This window comes from Trichosurus vulpecula, chromosome 4, assembly GCF_011100635.1.
Source record: "Trichosurus vulpecula isolate mTriVul1 chromosome 4, mTriVul1.pri, whole genome shotgun sequence".
Taxonomy (NCBI): Eukaryota; Metazoa; Chordata; class Mammalia; order Diprotodontia; family Phalangeridae; genus Trichosurus; species Trichosurus vulpecula.
In genome coordinates this window covers 38,098,522-38,121,871 of record NC_050576.1, presented here as the reverse complement: position 1 = coordinate 38,121,871, position 23,350 = coordinate 38,098,522, and the positions used below count along the sequence as shown (strand labels likewise).

Here is a 23,350-nt window from a genome sequence, read left to right as displayed (position 1 = left end):
CAGTATTGATTCAAACTAGTACTGTTCTAAAAAATGTTATCAGAAATCAAAAATACTCCAGTACTTATTAGACAATACAATTAAAACTAGTACTGTTCTAAAAAATGTTATCAGAAATCACAAAATACTCCAGTACTTATTAGACAATACAATTAAAATAAAACATAACTAATCAAGAAAATGCCTACAGTAAAGGAAGCTTTAAAAAATGGCTTATGTGCCATTCCCCAATTGAGAAATGGTCAAAGGATATGAACAGGCAGTTTTCAGAGGAAGAAATTAAAGCTATCTATACACATATGAAAAAATGCTCTAAATCACTGATTAGAGAACTGCAAATCAAAACAACTCTTAGATACCACATCTCTCCTGTCAGATTGGCTAAAATAACAAAACAGGAAAATGATAAATGTTGGAGAGGATGTGGGAAAATTGGAACATTGTTGCATTGCTGGTGGAGTTGTGAAATGATCCAGCCATTTTGGAGAGTAAGTTGGAACTATGCCCAAAGGGCCACAGGAATGTTCATACCCTTTGACCCAGCAATACCACTTCTACGGTTGTATCCCAAAGAAATCACACAAACGGGAAAAGGACCCATATGTACAAAGATATTTATAGCGGTTCTTTTTGTGGTAGCCAAGAATTGGAAATCAAAGGGATGCCCATCAATTGGGGAATGGCTGAACAAGCTGTGGTATATGAAGGTAATGGAATACTATTGTGCCATAAGAAATGGGGATGATACGGACTTCATAACAACCTGGAAAAACCTACATGACATAATGCTGAGTGAGCGGAGCCAGGAGAACACTGTACACAACCACAGACATATGGATTCCGTGAGGACCAACCCTGACAGACTTTGCTCTTCTCAGCAACACAAGGTGCAAAGACAACTCCAAAGGACTCACGGCGGAGAATGCTATCTACATCCAGAGAAAGAACTATGAAGTTTGAACGCAGATTGAGGCACACTTCATGCTCGCCTTTTTCTCTTCTCTTTTGTTTATGTTTTTGGGTTTTTTTTTTGTTTGTTTTGGTTCTGTTTCTTCTTTCTCATGACACATTCCATTGGTCATAATTTTTCTCCGCAACTTGACTAATGTATAAATTAATTCAATGCGAAGTTATTCGTGGTAGTTATATGAGATTCCATGCCGTCTTGGAGAGGGAGGGGGGAGGGAGGGGAGAAAATCTGGAACTCAAAATTATGTAGAACCGTCTGTTGTAAACTAAAACTAAAAATAAATATTAAAAAAAATGGCTTATGTGTTCTAAGAATAAGTACATAAGCCAGCAAATTATCAGACCTTAAGCCTACCTGCCAAGACAAACTCAAGGCCTATATGAACACAATTACAAAACACTTTTCACACAAATAAAGTCTAATCTAAATAAATGGAAAAACATGAGTTGCTCATGGTTAGGCCAAGCTAATATAATAAATATGACAATTTTACCTAAATTAATTTACTTATTCAGTGCCACAGCAATCAAACTACCAAAAAATTATTTTATAGAGCTGGATAAAATAATAACAAAATTCATCTGGAAGAACAAAAGGTCCAGAATATCAAGGTAATTAATGAAAAGAAATGCTAGGGAAGGTGGCATAGCCATACCAGATATTAAACTGTATTATAAAGCAGCAGTCATCAAAACTACGTGGTACTGCCTAAGAAACAGAGTGGTGGATCAGTGGAATAGGTTAGATACACAAGACACAGTAGTTAACGACTACAGCAATCTACTCTTTGATGAACTCGAAGAATCTAGCTTCTGGGTTAAGAATTCACTATTTCACAAAAACTGCTGGGAAAACTGGAAAATGGTAAGGCAGAAACTGGGCATAGACCAGTATCTTATATTATATAACTAAATAAAGTCAAAATGGGTTCACGAATTAGGAATAAAGGCTGATATTAGAAGCAATTTGGGAAAGCAGGGAATAGTTTACCTGTCAGATTTATGGAAAGGGAAGAATTCATGAAATGGTCAAAGGACATGAACAGGCAGTTTTCAGAGGAAGAAATTAAAGATATCTATAGGCATATGAAAAAATGCTCTAAATCATTCTTGATTAGGGAAATGCGAATCAAAATAACTTTCAGGTACCACATCTCTCCTGTCAGACTGGCTAACATGACAAAACAGGAAAATCACAAATGCCGGAAAAGATACGGGAAAATTGGAACATTGTTATGTTGTTGGTGGAGTTGTGAACTGATTCAGCCATTCCGAAGAGCAATTTGGAACTATGCCCAAAAGGCTATAAAAAAGTGCATACCCTTTGACCCAGCAATACCACTTCTAGGGCTATATGTCAAAGAGATCATACAAGTGGGAAAGGGACCCGTATGTACAAAAATATTTATAGCAGCTCTTTTTGTGGTGGCAAAGAAATGGAAATCAAGGGGATGCCCATCAATTGGGGTATGGCTAAACAAACTATGGTATATGAATGTAAGGGAATACTATTGTGCTATAAGAAATGAGGAGCAGATGGACTTCATTATAACCTGGAATGACATATATGAACTGATGCTGAGTGAGGGGAGCAGAACCAAGATCATTATTTACAATTACAGACATTGCTCCTGTGATGACTAACTTCGATAGACTTGGCTCTTCTCATCAATGCAAGGTTCAAAGACAGCTCCAAAAGACTCATGATGGAAAAAGCTATGTACTTCCAGAAAAAGAATTATGGAATCTGAATGCAGAGGGAGGCAAGCTTTTTGCTCTCCTTTTTTTTCCCTTTCTCTTTTGGTTTCATTTGTCCTTTCTCATGATTCATAATTCTTCTTTATAACTGAACTATTATGTAAATAATTTCAATGTGAAGGTATATGTAGAACCTACATTGGATTACATGCCATCTTGAGAGGGAGGGGGGAGGAGAGGGAGGGAGAGAAAATTTGGAACCCAAAAACTTGTGGACATCGTAAACTAAAAATAAAAACTAAATCTGTAAAAAAAAAAAAAATTATCGGACTCTAAGGAGACATTTGAAGTTTAAAAGTTATCAGTTTGGAGCAAAATAAGTTTTTTAAAACATTATGAACATATACACCTATATCTCAGGAACTACACGTTTGGTTTTTTTTTTCCTTAAGTGAAACTGTAACAGAAGTTGCAAGGGAGTTTCTAGGCCCCAGAATTGAATTAATCTGTTCACAAGGCTACCTTATATGATTTTTAAATATCATATAAATTATATAACTGATTTGTTATATAGAGTTCTGGTATTACTGGTGCCAACCAAAGAGAACATCATTTAGTCGAGAAATCTTCTAACATTCTCAGAAATGACAAAAATTCAAACAAAATATTTACATATTTAAATTTTTAATATGAACTTTATGGATCATATGAACTTAATGTTATCCATTTTTCTTCTGCCTTCCCTCTAAGATGATCTCTACAGTAGGTAGGTGACACAACAAAGTCATCTTCTTGAGTTCAAATCTGGCCTCAGATACTTACTAGATGTGTGACCCTTTGCAACTTATTGCCTCAGTTTCCTCATCTGTAAAATGAGCTGGAGAAAAAAAATGGCAAATCACTCCAGCATCTTTGCCAAGAAAAGCCCAAATGAGGTCATGAAGAGTGGAACAAGACTAACAAGATTATCTCCGATTTATCACATGTATGCATATGCACACATGTCCACATACACACACATATTAAAAACTTATGATTGTACGTTGTTACTTGTATGTGTTCTCCCCCATAAGCTCCTTGAAGGAGACTTTTTTGCTTTTCTTTGTATCCCTAGAATTTAGACTACATGTTTAAAAGAAAAATGTGAATTTGAACAATGAGTTTAGTTTATTGAACTGTATATAAAGGCAGATACTCTAGTATCACATTATTATATTGTATTTACTATATCAGAAAACATACTCTAAAGCAAGGGTAATTTAAACTAATTGCAATATTCTCTTACCTTGCATTTAATTTACAATTAAACCTTGATTAATGAATATTCTAGAAGAAAAGGGTTCTTTAGTAACAAATCCCACAATTTAAAAGAAAATTCCATGTATCACAGAGCCATATGCCTAATATTTATAGGCTGAAAATGCATTGCAGTTGCAGGTAAATTGGTTAAGATCTTAGCAAAACTAGAAGTCTATAAAGATTCACAGCCTCTACACAGTCTCTTCCTGTCCCCCTTTCTTCCCCTCAGCAAGGCTAGGTGACGTGACCCCTCCCTAGTACTCAATCCCTTCCAGCTTTCCCCATCCCTTCCCTCTTACTAAAATATGGAAACAACTAAGTAGGCATCATTTGTACTGGATTAATTATACTTCAATACAATGATTTCTAAATGTCTAACTCTACCAATATTTCTATTTTAAGTCTTTTATATCTTAATTGGATCATAGATTTAGAGCCAAAAAGTACACTGGAGATAATCTAGTCCACTCTTCTCCTTTTGAAGATGAAAGTAAATGGGTTAACCAGGGAAGTTAAGTGATCTGCTGCCCATGGTCAAATAGCTATTACCTAACTGGCAGACTCCCAGCCAGCATTACCCTCTATGATAGCAGTAGAAGGAAAGATGTAAAATCAAAGAGTCAGAGCTAAAACAAACCTTAGAGATGATTTAGTCTACCTATCAATTTTACAAAACAAGAAGCCAAATCCCAGAAAGGTTAAGTGCCTTACTCAAAGGAATATAATTAATTAGTGGTAGAAAACTAGGGCTACCAAATCTCTTGATTAAGCCCAGCGCCCTTTCCACTACAAGGCTGCCTTAACAGTTCCAATAAGCCTTCCTGCGGAACTAGCCCTAAGGAGTGCCCAGATTTATTAAATTTTGGGGGATGCGCTGCACTTTTTAGGTGAAATGCTTCAGTCGTTAAAATAGAAGTGTTCACTGACCTCACCTATACACTAGCCCAATACAGATTCTTAAGTTTCTTTGGTCCATTCTTGCTCTTCTCAACTTCACCACATCATTTCTCAACTAAATCCCAATGTCCCTGTAGAGTTTACTACTACTTTTATACTACAGTAAGAGGAACCACGTGTATAACCTCCTCAGAGTGGAGTTTCCAATTTCTGCTTTCCTATTGCTACAATACCTTTTTTATACTACCAAACAGCACCTCCAAAATACTAAGAAAATACATACTAATCATCTGAAAACCAAGTAAGGTAATGAGGCATAAGATTAAAAAAAAACTATCAATAAGAAACTATTTGTCTACTTCAGTGGTCGGGAACCCGCAACCTCGAAGCCACATGTGGCCCTCCAGGTCGTCAAGCGCAGCCCTTTGACTGAATTCAGATTTCACGGAACAAATCCCCTTAACGATAAAGGATTTGTTCTGTAAAACCTGGATTCAGTCAAAAGGCTGCACCCAAAGACCTAGAAGGCCACATGTTCCCCACCCCTGGTCTACCCAGTAGTAACACACTAAGTATGTGTCTTAAGAATAAGAGAAGTGAGCAAAGTAGGAAAATAGAGAAAAGAAATAGTAGGCAATGATTCAAAAAGGTTTAAAAAAATTGAAAAGAACAAGAAAAGACTTTTAGATCAGTGGTCTCCAAAATTCTTTGATTACACAACTAAGAAAATAAAATGATTAAACACAAATATATGAATGTATATTTTTATAAAATGTATGTATATGTATCCTGTATTAATATGCTATGTATATTTTAAGATACATATAAATAAAAAAATTTAAAGGATAAGATAAAGATAAAATGAACAATTTTTAATATATTAATGATGCAAAAAACTTTTTTAATTTCACAAGTATTATTAGTAATATTTTAGTGAGAATAATTTGAATACACTTTGTTATTTTTGAAAAACCTTTGTATATGTCCTAAGGAAAAAGGCAGAAATAAATAGTTTGTCAGTTAAAATATTCAATGTGACTAGCCAAGCAGGTGATTTTTTTTTTAACAATACTTTTTTATTGAAAGATACACAATATAAGTCAGTGAATAAAGCAGCTTTTCCACAGGAGTCAATATTTCCCTGTACACATGCTCATTATGTATACATGTATAATTATGTAAAATCAAAATGCATAAGTGAATTGTCACTGGTTTTTGTCTTTGAAGAAAGTTTAACACAAATCCATTGCTTTCTTTATAGGATTATGCTTAATGAGTGGTTATCATATGATACCTTCCTATTCACTGTTTGAATTATTTTAGTTGTATTTTTTAATGAGTTTGAGGAATAGCAAAAATATGAGTTTGGTTGAACCACAGTGTGCAAGGAGAGAAACATAAAGCTAGAAAGGAAGGTTAGCAGATTTTATGGGTCAATGTTGAACCTGGGTACCTAGAAGTATGGTGGTAACCTCATCTGAAATAGGGAAGACTAGAAAAGAGGATCTGGGAGAAAAAATTAATAAACTGCTCTCTACAATACAGGTTGCAATCTATTTATGCCTACTCAAATACTGAATGACTTACATAGTCCCACCCAAACTGAAAAGGAAAGGTGGTGGTGGTGGTGATTACTCAGTGGTCACTACCCTCTGATGGGTGCCTCCTGAAATCAAAGGTGACTGGGGGTATGGAGGAGATAAGAGTGGGTATGCTGGGAGAAAGGAGATTTCCCCAAATCTGTCTATTCCATCTGGGTATGGAAGATTGAGACTTTGTATAGCCCAAGAAAGGGCCAAGTGAGGGAAACTAGGAAGATAAAAGCTAAAGAGTAAGTGTGCTTATTCTGAAAACAAGCTCTATGATCAAGGGGAAGGTGGGATCCAGTACAAATTCCCACCCTGGGCAATAGTTGATCATACAACTTCTCAGCTCATGAGAATTTCCACAAAGGAGAACACCTTTGGACTAAGGGATAATTTAGATCAGTCTCATTAAGGAAATAAAAAGCTAATCTATAAATAAAAGTAGAGTGTTAATATACTTCTAACATATAAAAGCCAATACTGATATCTTGACAGTTTAAAAATGTATCTGCAAGGCTGGATTAAAAGTCAAACCCAAATAACAGAAAAATCTCTCTCCCTCCCCACCCCCAAATATCTTTAGAGAATGTTTCTGGAACTCATCAAGCCTGAAAAAATTCTAATGAGAAGTCTGGTTAATATGCTTTGCTCTCTTAACTTCTAGACAGACTGATGATAGTTAACGCTTATATAGCATTTCAGCTTTACAAAGCACTTCACATCTATGAACATCTATCTGTATCTACAGAAGTAGATAGATAGATGTTCACAGAGGCATATATATGTGTGTGTGTGTGTGTGTGTGTGTGTGTGTGTGTATACATCCAAACACTGAACCAATTTGCTCCCATTTTGTGAATTCAAAATAATTCCCCTAATTTTCTAGTAACAGAGCTACATTATATTTTAACAAAGAGATTCACCTCTCTGGAATATGCAAATAAAATTATTTTCATTATAAGTTCATTGCAGAAGGTGATAAAAACTATAATTGATTTTGATAGTTGCACAACCCATAATCAGGTTGATACTCAAAGCAAGTAAACTACAACCAAATGGGGGAAGGAGGGAGAAGATACATGTCAGTATGCAGGCTGTTCAAGTTTAGTATGTATTCAAATTCAATCACTGCTTATCAAAGAAACATATAATAATATAATATACATATATATTATAAATATATATTTGAATATGCAAGTGTAGTAAGAGAAAGAAAAAAATTTTATCAAACTGACTTGCTGCTGGTATCTATAATAAACATACCTGTACCTATCAAGTGTTGTCATCTTCTATGCATAGTTACTCAAGGACTTGTAAGCACACTGCCAATGTTCTAAGTTTCACAGGAATATTTATTCAAAAGAAAACTAAAATACAGTTCTTTTAAAAAATGAAATGGGAAAAGTAGGTATCTCATAAAGGACTTTGAGTGAGTTGGGTGCAGTGTGTCAATCTCTAGACCAAAGAGACAGAGGACTGCGTTGAAATCCTTGATCTTCTACCTACTTTCCTGTATGACCAGTCACCTCGATGAAAGGGCTGGATTGGACCTGATAAGTTCTGAGATCCCTGATGTTTAAATCCATAATCCTATGAAAAATGCTTCTTGCATTAGCATAATTTAACTGGGAAGGGAGTGGGGTGTTAAGTTAGCCATAATGAGCTCTGGAGTATTTAGAGCAAACCCATGTTCTTTCGAAAAGGGAAGAGCCTTGAACCTCTCAGCTCCTCTGAATTTAACACCTATTATCACTTTCCTTCAGATTTCTGTGTTACACAGATCATTCCCTAAACCTAAAATACAATCCTGCGATTTGAATAGCACAGTTCTGTTGAGAAGTTTCAAAGCTTACAACATTACCAATAAAGAGAATTTAAAAGTCTAGTTGACAAAGTGGTAATTAAAGTGTTTTACCCACAAAACTGTAAAAGGCTCAATACTAAATTAGGCTTCTAATGAAGGCTGGAAGAAAAGGTGGTAAAACACACCACTGAACAGCTGTTAGACACAACATTTTATTCAGGGTATTTTATGTTCATTACTTTGGATGCGCAATCAATAATGAAAGTTAATGATTTAAAGTTTTGGGTTTGTTTTTTTTTTTTTTTGCTAAAATCTTTGTGCTAAATAAATGAACAACAAGCTAACATCTTAGTCATCACAAGAAAAAAGATGTTGAAACAATAGGAAACTCCTAAGTTATCAAATAATCCTTTCTCTACCAAAATATTTTCATTGGTTTCAGCAATTTGATTGTAATACAAAAAAAAAAAAACCCACTTTGTTTTCAGAAAGTAAATTACCTTGGTCAATAGTCAACTAATAAAGCAGACACCCAATACAAAGTGTTAAGAGAACATCAAAACTAGTTAGATTGAAAGCCTATTAGACAGCTTCCAACCTTTAAAACACAAGGTCTGTATTTATCTGAAATAACTCAATTTCTGCTCCAGCAATTTAAGGACTAACTTCTATTATTATTATTATTTTAGTACTCCACTTATTGTAACAACTATTAAGCTTACTTTCAATATTAACTTTGATATGAAATCTAATATATCCAAACTATAACCTGTAATGATTTTCACAGCCTAAATTACGAAAACAAAATTCTCCCCAAAAGGCTGACTAATCTTCAGCTGTCTTTCGCCAAAATATACAAATGATTCTGTTAGAAGGAAGAAACAATTGGTGACATACTAAGCAATGTCATTTGTTCTTTTTCATTACAAAACTAATGTAAGATCTAGAACAAAAAATTAATGAGATTGAGATTTTGATTCTGTGAAGTAGCCCAGCATACACTAGACATTAATTCACTCAATTTTGGGGGGGGGGGGGCAGGGCAGTTGGGGTTAAGTGACTTGCCCAAGGTCTTTTTAAAAGGTATGTGGGTTTTTTTCCCCTTTGACAATGCAACAAAAAATCAATGGTGACCTGAATAACTTAATCTTGATAACGTAAGCAATAATAATATCACACTGGAATGTCTTTTGGGTAAAATACTGGTTTTGCACCAATAAGATCTTCTAAAAATTGCTGTCCCCCTGCCCTTCTCTCCCAGATACCATGCCTTCAACTATTCAAAGTATTCAAACAAAATTTTTTGTTATCAGAAAGATTTGGTGAACAAATAGAATTCAATGCTGATGGGCATTAATAGTGACAATAATTTTAATATGCCTATCAGTATGCTTCATAATTATTCATTCAGTAGTGCTTTTCAAAGAAGATGGAACAGGGAGTCCCAAGTGAAATTTTTTTAATTCTGTATATTCTAGCAAGCATGAATAAAATTGTTTTTAAAATATACGTTTAATTATAAGCTTCCTCTTACCTGACTGCACAGTCAAATCCATTTTTTGTGGCTGATACATCAATGGACCATCTTCATCTAATGGGAGAACACATTTCTGAACAAATCTTTTTCTTGCAGTTTGATTATGGATCTTCTGAGGAGAAATATCAGGATTCCTTTCTTCTCCCAACCTTTTATTTTTCAGAAGTTCTATCAGAGTTAGAGACTGATTTTTTTTTCCACTGGACAGTTCTACTTTTGTTTCATCAGATTCACTTAGGAAACTCAGCCCTTCTTCCCCTGATGCAGACACTGATACAGCTTCAGTCTTTAGGCCATTACGGTATGCTTCAAGAGGTATAACATTTTCAGATAAAAAGTCATCACTTGATGCAAGTTTCTGAGCTACAAATGGTCTGGGAATAATCCGGCGACTGTTCAACGCCTTTAAAATTTTTGCATATTTTTCTTCATTTTGCATCATCTCATTTAGAACACATATTGGAGATTTATGAGCATCCCATTTAGTTTTTCCAAGTCTTTTCAGATGTCCTCTCACATGATTTGATAACCCAATCTTAGTATCAAACCAACCACCACAGAGTTGACAAGTGTGCTCAGAAGCAGATTCAGACTTCTCTATAGCTAGAGGGGAAAAAAATGTGACGTGTCAAAGACCTTTTTTTAAATTGCTATTCTATTTACCCTAAAATCAATTACTCTGGAAAACAGGATATTGCATGCTCCCATAAACAGAAACAGAAACAAAAGCAAAGCAAAATCTTTTTCACATCCATTAAGTGTACCACACACAGCAGCAATTCCTGCCCACCCACCCCAAGGCTCACCTTTTCTAACTCGTTTCACAGGTGTTCCTGTGCCCGTCCTTTTGAAGTGTTGCATTTTATCACTTGTAGCTATTTGCTCTGGAGAAACAACATGCCTGGCTTCATAGCTTAAACCTGCTCTATGTAGATGCCCACGGACATGATTGGACAACCCAACACCAGTTTCAAATGTTGCTGGACAGTATGGACAAGATTTTTTCTCTAGAGATAAATCAGTCCAATGGAAAAGAGAATTATGCTTTGGCAATGACGTTTCTGAATTTTCTAAATGTTGAGGATCATGTATCTCATGTAAGTAGTTGCTAGTTTCAGCATCTTCATAATATTCAAAAAAAAAGCCATCGTTTTGCTCAAAACTAAGGTTTTCTCCAGCTTCTTGACCCTCTACTTTATTTTTAAAGAGAGGGAATAAGTTTACATTTCCCCGATTAACATCACTGTAAGAGTCATCTTCCATACACTGTGTAGTATAGTCACACAGTTCAACATTATCCCATGAACTGTCATCCTCTGTTTCATAGCTATCTTTTTTTCCAGTGGAATTTAACTTTTGCAAAACAACAACAGTCATTTTATGCAAAAAATCTGGATAGCAGTCTAAATCCTCTCCTGCAACAGAACTTTCCAACTTAGATTCATCAACTACTCTTTTTACAGCTACACGTCTATAGTCTTTGAAATCTTCTGGCCTTTTTGGATCAAGATTATGCGAATCCATAACAAAACAATTGTTGTGGGAACTATCTGATGATGAAAACATATGTAGAGAACTGGCATCTTCCTTTTTTAAATGCAAAGGATATGAATCATTTGACTTTTTAATCATTCTATAATTTTCATATTTGTGTCTATATAAATAATTACTACTTGTTTTTACACTAGATTTTTGCTTCCCTGTCTGATGGAAATATTTAGGTTTTTGGTCAATGCTGTTCTTAATCATAACAGTCTTATGAGGAGAATTATTTTGATTGCACACATTTACACCTGCCTGAGTGACACTTTTACGAGCTTTCTGTATTCTGTGTGTCCTCTTATGGAGTTTTGAAAAACTGTTAGATTGAGATGCTGATGCAAATGTTCGTTTTACATCTTGTTTTAAAACAGAGTTCTTTGGAAACGTGGATGTCTGTTCCTTAACTGACTTAGTTCTACCAAAATCTAAAGGTTCTTCAAGAATGTCCCCTTTTTTTTCCAATCGTAGTGGCCTCCCAAACGGATCAATGCATGATGATGGATGCAAATATTCCATGTGTTTTTTTAAAATACTTCTAGCAGATGTAGTAAAAGCACACAACTTGCACATGTACGTGGCTGGTTTTTTGGAAGATTCTGTCAAAGAGTCTTTCACAGAAGTCTTTTTTTGCGTTTTTCTCTGAGCTAGATCAGAATTAATAATTGAACATTTCACTACTGCTCCATGAGCAATTCCTCGGTGGCACTCCAATTCATTTTCAGTCACTGCCATAAAGTTACACTCCTCACAGCAGTAGTACCTTTTATCTTTTTCGTGAGTTTTAGCATGTTGCACAAAAGTTTTGGGACAATTGGTTCCAAACACACACTGTGGGCACTGTAACCGTGCGCTCCTCCCTTCGTCCTGAAGTTCTTTCAACTCACGAATTTCCTCCATCAATTTCTGCCTTCTTTCCTGGTGAATAATCATGTGCTTCAGAAGTGAATTTCGATCACGAAATGTTCGCCCACATTCTCTACAAGCATACGGCCGTGGAACATTGAGGTGTCGGAAGTGACTATTCCCATCTAAATGATACATCATATGCCTATGGAGGTGCTTTTTCTCCCTAAAATTCACATTGCACTTTGTACAGGGGTAAAAGGATGGCTCTTCAGTGCTGAAAGTAGCAGGTGACTCAGAATCACTCTCTTCACATTTCTTTTTTAAAGTATTTGAAAGAAAAGTGCTTGTATGAACAGGTGAACTCTCTTTTCCACATTTACCTGGGCTATAAATCAGTTGTTGAATAGCATCCACATCATCTAAGTCTTCATCTGCTGATTCAGGCTTCACTTTTGACAATGGGTATTTCTGTGGTTCTGTTATTTGTATTTCTTCACTTTGCTCTATAAATTCCACATTTAGTAGTTTTGATTTAGTGGTCATATAATTTGATTCACTAAAACAATCCTCAGTATAGCGAGTTATCTTGCTTACATCCATTTTTCTTTTCCTCTTTTTCTCTAACCCTACTTTACAGTGAACTGGAGATTTTTCTATTGTTTCTTCATTTGTCATAAGAAACTGAATAAACTCTTTTTGTGGATCCCAGTTTGTATCATTTCCTGATCTGAAATCATCTGTACCTGAGGAAATATCTGTTAATGTTTTGACACAATCATCTTTTGCTAATAAACTTTCACTCTCCTCACACTCCTCTACTTGATTTATTAAAGTGCTATCTGACTTCACACTACTCCCTACTGATTTTTGTTTATCACAACCAACTGAAGCAGAGGTAGGTTTCTTAATGGAATGGATGGGATTTTTAGTCTGTGCTACATCAGGTAACAAAAATAAAACTTGGTGTTGGTTTGAATTTTGTGGTGTAGTTTTTGTGGACAGCTGGGGATCGTGTGCCACTTTCGAGGTTGAAGAGGAATCTGTTGTTTGCTGACTCATGGGTTGTCCAGTGGTTAATGAAATGCTGCCTTTACTCATAATGGAAGTCTTAGTTAAGGAGTGTGAAACTGGTCCATTAACAGCAGTTCCTTTAGGCAAGATAAACTTTTCACTAGAAACAGTAGGAGCACCAGCATGGATAAATAACGTAGACTGGCCTCCGCTTAAGGCTTTTTCAGATCTGTCCCTGGATAGCTCTTCAGGCAGAGTCAATGTATTGTTTTTCTGAAATGACATTTGACACTCTTGTGGTTTAAGAACACCACTCTCTTTCTCAGAGATGAAATTGGTGTCATTTAGAAGTTCTTCTTTAGCACCAGTAATCTCAGTATTTATCTTCGAATCATCCATATTGTTGTTGGCAAGCCCATTAAACACATTTACTCTAGAAAAAGAAAAGAAAGGAATCCATTAGATATGTATGCCAGAAATAATAGCTTTAAAATGCACTGAACAAGATTTTAAGTGGGCAGAAAAAAGTTTTAGATCTATTAAAATCTTCAGCTTCATTTAAATATTTTGCTTGTTATTTTAAAATATTAAAAACCATTTAAAAGGTGTTATGTTCTATAACATTAAAATACAAGACTGAATTTGTTATATAGGACACCCTAAGTGTTTCACATACGTATGACTAAGAAAATCCCTAAGTTACTATAATACGTGGGAGAAAATAAAAGGACAAAGAGACAAAATGCAAATGGCATGAAGAATACAACCTCCCCCACTAATTTAGATATGCTTAAGACGGTTAACTAATATGAATTTTTTAAACAAACTAGAGTTCTAATTCTTTCAAGAACATAGGTGGTGAGAATAACAAAAGCATCTGGGGTACAAACAGTATTTTTAAGGTATTTCATTAAGAGTTAACTGCAATTTTTTTCCTCACGATTTTACTTGTTATAATTTTCAGTTCAACTATTATCCAAATTATCACAAATTCAAACTTACTAAAGCCTAGGTTAATGAGATTTCATATACTTCTGTGTACTCTTTCAATTTAGGAAACCTAACCACTGCCCTATAAAATTATAAAAATATAGTGAATTAATATGGTAAAATATGGTGAATCGGCTTAATGAATGTTGGTTTCTTATTTACTAATAAATTTAGTTAATTCATTTTTCAGTATATTTGTTGGATTTACTAGTGGAGCTACACTGCCAAAACAGAAAACAAATAAAAAAATGTAAAAAACAGATACTCAAGAATCACCGTAATCACAATATTTTTTACCTACATGTTTAAAGTATGTGCTTCAAGTGACCAAAGTCCTATTGTTTTTTACATTAATTCTTGTTGATTGGGCAACAGACACCTACAAATAATTTCAGAATGCACAAATGAAACACCTAAAACAGCCAACAGTTGATGATACCTGACCTAAAATATTTTTGTGCTGCTACAAAAGATTAATAATGTACTGAGTTGAGTGTGCTTATTTGTATGAGGCATGAATTTAACAGTATACAAATATTTAGTGTTGGTCTTTGAATTCATTTTCGTGGGTTCTGTTACAAGGTACTTTGAAACTAAGTACAGTTTAGATTTAAAACAAAGAAGTGAAAAATATACTAACGTATGCATTAACACAAAATTGTGTTAATGATAAAAACAAAGCATGATTAGTTTTACTTGTAAAGTTAATATTTGACCTAACCTTCTAATGTTTTCAAATCTAAGATCAGAGATCTAGAACTGAAAGCCACTTTAAATAGACCATCTAAACGCAGGGCCTCTTAAAACTGCTTTTTTGTCATACATCCTTATGGCAATCTGGTGAAATGGGTTGTTGCCTTATGTTCATAGCTGGAAAAAATGCTAAATTCCAGTTCAAGATTAGTGAAAATTAAAGCATAAAATTTCTTCCCCAGTTCACAGGTCCCCTGAAATCCATCCACATACCACTTGAGGTATGTGAACCCCAGGTTAAGAATCATTAGATGCAACTCCTCATTTTACAGATGTAGAAAATGCGCATGGTCATAATGGCAGAACGGGGTTTTGAACCCATGTTTACTGGTTCCAAATCTAGCTCTCCACCGCAAAATTAGAATTATAATTAAAAATTAGTCTACATTTGCATAAATAGTGAGTTTTTAGAGAAAGAGTACAAAGTGCATTATCTGAAAAAGATTAACCTCAAAGGTTTCTAGCATTTAGAATTTTATTTGTATAAGTTAGTTATTTCTATGTAAAAATAGCAAAGACCACAGACTACAAATTTATTTTTATATGAAAACAAAACAAATGACATAACCATTTTATGGCAAATGTCATAATGAATCAAAACAAAACTGGGAAAATAAAAGATTCCATTCCTTCCATAAATGTACATTTATGTAAAAAATGATGGATAATGTAAGATATTTACTTCTTTATATCCAACATGTTAGACCAATCATTTCGTGAGCACCCCCATGTAGGTCCTAAAAGTTCTCTGCTGTTGTGAGATTGGCAAATTTCTATAGAAATAAAAATAGACTTCCAATAAGATCATATTCAATGCTATCACCCCAAAATGGTGCTAATGCAGCACCCAGCAGGAGTTTCTACATCACATACACAGAAGTTAAAAATGGGCAGCACAAACGTGTTAGGAAGGAGTACTGCAAATGTCAGTAAAATGAAAACCAAATTCAATGGCTGTATTGCTATTACTCATTCAGTGATTGCTCCTAACATTAAGTCAAACATCCCACACAAGGGCAATAACAACCTAAATCTTTAAGAGGTGGCGTTAAGGATATTTTGTTTAAATAAATATGTATGCGTGTGTGCACACACAATATACGTATTTGGGTGTAGAAGATTTATACTATCTGTTCTAGTTTATTACTAATAATGGGGGTAGACAAATATATGCTCAGTCAATTTGAAAGCCTATATTAGCTTTTCTCAACAGGAAGCAACGTTGCTAACGAAGTGGTAAATTCAGTGTTAATGAGTGGCTTCACTGTTACCACCTCTGAGGTAAAACCTTCCATGTTCCATGTTCTACCCATCTGTTCTGGTGTTAGGAGTTCAGAGAAGGAACAGACGCTTCCCATTTAAAGCAACTTCAGTGGTACCCCCTGAACAGCAGGGTGGCAAACCATGAAAATATCATGTTGACTTGGAGACTGCAGTCCTCATTATCAGAATGGTTTCATGAAAGCTTTCCACAAGTTCACATTCAAAAGACAGCAAACTATTTTGCTCAAATATATATTAAAATAAATGGTCATAATCTATCTTTTAATCTGCAGAATACATATAAAATTCTTTCTCTAAAAGTTGAGGTTTATAGCACCTACCTCTACTTAAAGTTATCCGCTGAACTGTAAAATGACATAGCTCAAGAGTTTGTTCTTTCACCTGTTAGGTAATTATTATGCATAAGCAAGGATGGCTAATTCACTCCAAATTAATAATCTTTCCACATATTCAAGCTATTCTTTTAAAAATAAGATTGTTCCAGGCACAAAATCTTTACAAATAGAAGGAAAACATAACAAAATTGAATTGATTCATTAAACAGTTTTAGCAAAAAAAAAAAAAAATTATTTTAAACAAAAATTTTAACAGTACTTTTTTAGAATTTGTATTTTTATGTTGTTAGAATAAGTGATCCCACTGCAAAGGAATGATGGCCATAGCATCTTCAAAGTCTGATGCAATAAACAAAAATGTTTATCATTTATAAAGGATTATGTCTATCACTAATGCTTACGCAATATGTAATACTATGTGGGAGTAATAAAAGAACCAAACTTAATACACTGTCTACTGTACAATAAGCAAATGAGTATAACTCCATCAACATTCATAGTTTTCTGCGCTGCCAACCAACAAAGAATATTTGAAATCAACTCTTAAAACTTGATTCAAAAAGCTGAATCAATTTCCAGCTAGTTTAAATTAAAACACATGTATATTACAAATATACTAGTTTAAATATGGTGCCTCAAAGTTCAACTAAACTACTTAATCAATTGGATTACTATAAATAAAGATGTCAGTTATCAAATTATATTTGTACATTACCAGTTAAGCATCATCCATAAGGAGTCATTTGATTAAAAGTTGTGGCTTTTTTTTTAAATTCACATAGTGGGTAAAAAGTTGCAAATGGGATTTTTAATATACATATAAAAACATTTCAGGTTCTAGAAAATCATAATGAGTTCTGCAGCTATAACTGCCTGTAGTCATACACTGTAAGCATTAAAAGAGAAGTACAAAGGTCAGATCTGTCTTCAAGATGACAGATCATCACTTATATGCCTCAAGCTAGACTTATTGTCTCAGAAATTTCAAACATCAGTATTTTTGCAAACTATCAGCACTTGCTATAACACCCTTACTACACTACATCTTGAGGTTACTACAGAAGAAATGAGGTGATAATTGCATATTAACATAATTATTCTGTAATCCCTCTGAGCAAGCTTCCTAGGTCACTCAGTAATTCAGATTGGATACAACCTTCCTGTCATCAAATCTATGCTGTCCACTTGCTGTTCATTAATAAATCTTTTTGATAGAAAATTAGCTTAATTTCATTCTTTTATGTACATTATTAATTGTATTTATTACAAGCAGGTTAACATTTCTTGGGTACTTATCGCATAATGCCAACCTTGTCATATAATACAATTTCACAAAAAATTATAATATTGCCCTCATTCAGTACTAGTTCATTAAAAATTACATTGCACAACTCAATCTAGTGTTGCGCACTAGCACCATTACAGATAAGATCTATCAGGTTCTATTATAGCCCTTTCTTTTCCTTTAAAAGATCCTTAAGAGTACATAAGAGTTTTTTAAGTTAGCAATACATGTGACAAAGCCAAGAAAACCATTAAAAGCTGCCAACCTACATACAAAAGAAATCTTAACTGGCTGAAATACTGTATTTCGATGACTGAGGTATGAAAGTCTATGAATACTATACAAATATGTTTAGCTAGAGATATATTGTACACGCAAGTTTGTATGCACATACACAGTGTATATTTACAAAGAAAACAGAGGCTTAAGATGTTGGTCTTTGTGTCCTCATACTATCTCTCCTAGCCCAGTGGACCCTCAAACTATGTTGCAGGTTCAAGTACATGTGAGTTACACATTTTAACACAGGCACAAAATAAAAAGCACCAGAGAAAGGTGACCAGAAAAAGGTTTGAAAAACCGTGAGTAAATTAAAGGGGGAATAATCACGACAGTTGATATATTTAAAGAACAATCACAGTGGAGAAGGAAATTGACTTTTGCTATATAGCTTCAGACAAAAAAAAATAGAAAAAATGGGTAGACGTCGCAAAGGAACAAATTTAGGTTTCGTTTAAGAACATCTTCCTAATAAGTACAGCTTCTTAATGCAAAATAGAGTGCTTCGTAATATAATGAGCTCCCTGCACTTCAAGTAGAGCCTAAATTTCAGGCATGCTGTAGGAGGATTTCTTGCTCTGGGCAGGGGAAATATGAACTAAATATCTCTAAGGTTCCTCCCAACTCTTGAGCATTTTATTACATACATGGCAAGGATATTTTATGTGTGTATGTGTAAAGTCTATAAAAGTCACAGATATGAATATTAGTGAGACTACTCTCCTGAACTTTCAGGAAAAGCTACAAAGCATAAACTGCCTCACAATCCTGCAGCATGATGAAATAAGAACAAGTCAAGAAGCTTGAATTTCTAGTCCAAGATCTGCTGCCATTTTTACTAGCTCAGTGATATTGGGGGTAAGTTATTTTAACCTGTCTGGGAGACATTTTCTTCATCTACAGAAGAGGGTTTATATCAAACGAGAAAACACTCTACAAACATTACAGGCTAATAACTGTGTGTTTAAAGAACACAGCCAAGTAATGAGTTAAATGATTATGGACTTTTGTGAAAAATCAATATAGTCTTATTTGGATAAGACTGAGACTGAGGCCTATACCTAGATAAAATAAGAAAATCCTCTAGCCTTAAGTTATTTTATTAAAAAATACAAAAACTAAGTTTTTCCACTGAATTTGTCTACATAAGAAGCAAGAAATCCCTTATATACTGAAAGATAAAAATAAATCCAAGTGATTAGCATACAGTAGGTATTTTATATCAGATGACATATAAGAGAAATCCAATAGTGTACAGCATCTCCATGGCAAACTAATGATCTTTAAGGCCGTGTTTAACATTAAATAATGGTTCTCTATCAGAACCAAGTTACTTGGAACTCTTGCCATGCTGAGTTTGTTAATACAGAGAGGTTTTTTCCTGCCCACCTCCCCACCATTCAGCAGTGGGAGGGAGCGTCTCACAATTTAAAACTCAAGGTCATTAGGACCCATTCTCTGTTACTGAAAGTGAATTCTTAAAAGTATCCATAAAAGTCTCCTTACATAGTGGGTTGTTCCAGTGCTCAATCTTGACTCTAATTTTTTTTTTTGACAATCTCATGAATTAGTATTTTCCTTCATAACGAAACTAAGTAAATGAAAACCACTTGAGTGTGGCCTTGTTGCAAACAAATATTTAATAATAGTATTTTTATAAACAAAGAATCCCAACGAAAGGAGAACTGATAAATACCAGCATTATCTTAGCTTGTTAAATGAGCATTCCATTTTCTCTCCTCTCACTGTTCAACCGATTAAATCAAAAGCCATCTTGTGATATCTTCCTGAGTGTTTAAAGTACTTTCCAATCTTCAGAATCTTCATTCTGATTTAGTTCAAGAATGATGCCAATAATATTTGCCAAAATCTTAACAGAACTAAAATTAAGTTAACAAAGCTCTACATATTTTAGTTGTTTAATCTTTTTGTTCTTTTGTGACTCATATCAATTGTCACCCTCTCCTTCAGCCTCCCCCCACCACCCTGAATTTATTAGATACACCTGTTTTAATACACACCTACTCAGCAGGCACGTTCTTGGCTTTGTTTTTTGGGCTTCCTACCATATTCCTTCACAAAAGTGACAAAGGCAGCAAATGACAAATTGCTCACCTCATATGACAAAAATTTGTGCTTCAATTTCTTTCTTGATTCAGCTCTTATGAGTTACAAAAACAAGATAGTTTTTTAAGTTCAATGGCCATTGACTGAACTTCTTACCCAGGGTGGACACTTCAAAATTTCTCTGTCCCCATAGAAGACAGGGCAATCAAAGCAAATCTATCACTATTGCTGAACAACTCAAAGTCCTTTCTTACTAACAGGATATTACTGATGTAATCTTCATACAAGATAGACAATACATGCTTATTTCCCTTAAAAAAAACTTTGCTCCCTAACCCTGTAACAAACATTTCTAATTCAAGTTTCCGTGAAATGATTAAAAGCTATATTACTGAGGTTATCAACATCTTTACATCAAGTTATCAACAAAGTAAATAAATGATATTCAAATGTTTCTCAATAAAGAAAATTATATATTTGGGGGTTTATTATGAGATAAGCAACGAAATAAGAAAAAAATTAAACCTATAAATAGGCAACAAGCAGATAAAATAAGCCCTAACTGCTAAAGATATGATGGTGTACTTAGAAAATCTTCAAGTCATCACCAAAAAAAACCCAAAATAAAACAGCAAAATCAAAATGAAAACTAAAACACACCCTAAACCCTTCAAAACCTCCACTTAACTGGGACAATTAACAGTTTCAGTAAAGTAAACCATTACGAAATAAGCTCATATATACCTGCATGAAACAGTAATTTCAATATGCCAACAAAATCCATTAGGGTTTAACAGAAATAAAAGCCCCAATAACTTTTAAAATGCATAAAACAGGTGGGAGCCATTCTACAAAAGCACATAATATTTTCATACACACAGTTAAAAAACATAAAAAAATGTAAACAGTTGGAAGAATGTATAGCACTCATACTGGGCCATGCCAACATAATAAAAAATTACAATAGTAATCCAAACCAGTTATAGATTTAGTATTATATGAAATCACCAGCATTTACGTAGTGTCTAATGTACCAGGCACAGGGTGGGTGTGTCTGTGAGGGTGTGTGTGTCTAAGGAGTTAGAAAAACCAACAAAATTCATTACAAAAGAAAAATTTCAAAGTAGGAATGGAGAACAGACCTCATAATAATAGGCCTCATAATAAATCATAAAGAAGTAATCAAAACTATTTGGTATTATTTCTAGAACAGAAAAGGGGAACAAACTAGGTTGAGGAAGAATAAGAAATTATTGAAATCAATGTTCCAAGAAACCTAAAACAAATCACCTAGGAAAGAACTCCCTATTTGACAAGAACTGCCAAAAACAATCTAGTATAGACCCCTATGTTATACCACATATGGCAAAAAAAACTAAAATGGATACATGACTGGATTAAAGATCATACTGAAAAAAAATTAGAAGGGAACAAAAAAGCTGTAGCTAGGGGCCAATTCTTTAAAAAAAAAAAAAAAAGGAATGTAAATGATTATAAAATAGAAAATTTCAGCTATGAGAAGTAGTAAGGCTTTAATAGCTTGAAATTGCACTAATAAACCTTTTCAGACAGTCTCTATGTAGCACATGACCAAGATGACCAATACTCCTATGACTTAGAAATTCCACTCCTAGGAACATAGCCTAAAGAGGTTAATGGTAAAAAGCTCTATATACACTAAAATATTTGTAGCATTAATTAGTATCGGAACAAAACCAATAAACAACAGATAACCACTGATTGGATAAATATGGTGTGGTACACGAATGGAATGGAATATAACCACACTGTGTTTAAAAAAAATATACGATCACATCTCCTAATTGTTGGTTGCTCACACCTAAACCTAGGTCAGGAACTTGCAGGGGTCAGATTAGGAGCAGTAATCAAACTTTGTCCTCCATCAGATTGCTTTAGGAGCACTGAAAGCTTGAAAAGCCCCCAAGTCTGACATCTCCCTAAGACCCTGTAATAATAAAATACTTAATAATCTCAAGAAAGCAGCACAAAGACTAACTTCTGGTCATGCAGAAATGTGCAAAGCTTGACCCTAACTTAAAGTCCAAAGTCAGGAAACAGACTGACAGAATGGGCAAACAAAAAAAGGAATCTCACCATAAAAAGCTATTGTGGTGACAAGGATGATAAGACACAAACCCAGATGAAGAAAAGTACTCCATAATATCTATAAACAAAGCCTCAAAGAAAAACACAGCTTAGATACAAATTAAACCAGAATTTCTAAGACAGATGAAATGAGAGTTTTTAAATTATTATTATCAATGAACAAGAGGAAAAAAGTGGAAAAGAAATAAGAGCTATGGAAGAACTGGAAAGGGAATTAATAGGTTGGTACAAGACGTACAAAACCTTGCTCAAATAATAAACTCTAAAAATTACAGTAACAGAAGCTAATGATCCCATGAGAAAACAAAAAATAATAAAACAAAATCAAAAGAGTGAAAAAAAGTAAAAGAAAATTTAAGATATAAGACAGAAGCAACTAACCTGGAAAACATATTGAAGAGAAAATTTAATAGTCATTTGACTACATGAAAGTCATGACCAAAAAAAAAAAAAAACCTAGACATCATATTTCAAGAAATCGTTAAAGAAAACTGCCCACATCTTAGAACCAAAGGGCAATGCAAAAGCAAAAAGAATCTATCAGTCACCTCCTCAAACAAGTCCGTAAATAAAAACTCCAAGGAACACTGACATTCAAAATCTAAAGCATCAAGGTCAAAGAAAAAAATACCACAAGTAGTCAGAAATTAAAGTACTGATGAATCAGTCAGAATCTCAACACAGCAACTAGTAGCTTAGGATGAAAAACATTCCAGAAGGCAAAGGAGTAAGATATTCCAGAAGCTTTACAAACAAAAATAACCTACCCAGCAAAACTGAGTATAATCCAGGGCAGGGTATGTGTGCAAATGGATCATTAAGTGGCCTTCTAAACATTCCTGACGAAAACATCAGAGCTGCATGGTAACTTGAAGATTAGAGCAACAACCACTAGGTTGTTCGAAGATCATCTGGTCTCCTTGAAAGCCTCACTCTACTCCAGACTAACTATCATACCTTCTGCTGCCCAAGTAATTTTCCTTAGGCCTCCATTTGACCATATGACTCCCCCACTTAATAGACTCCAGTGTCTTCCTACTG

General features: G+C 34.3%; 1 protein-coding gene across 1 annotated transcript in view; it reads right to left on the bottom strand.

Moving 5' to 3' along the window:
* ZNF644 (zinc finger protein 644) overlaps positions 1-23,350 on the bottom strand; it is a 104,745-nt gene that overhangs the window by 16,415 nt on the left and 64,980 nt on the right. Inside the window, exons 2-3 of the mRNA XM_036755020.1 lie at positions 10,597-13,622; positions 9,788-10,393 (exon numbers count right to left, since the gene is read on the bottom strand). Coding sequence (XP_036610915.1) covers positions 9,788-10,393; positions 10,597-13,588 — 3,598 coding nt within the window. The 5' untranslated portion in view covers positions 13,589-13,622. The remainder of the gene's footprint in view (positions 1-9,787; positions 10,394-10,596; positions 13,623-23,350) is intronic.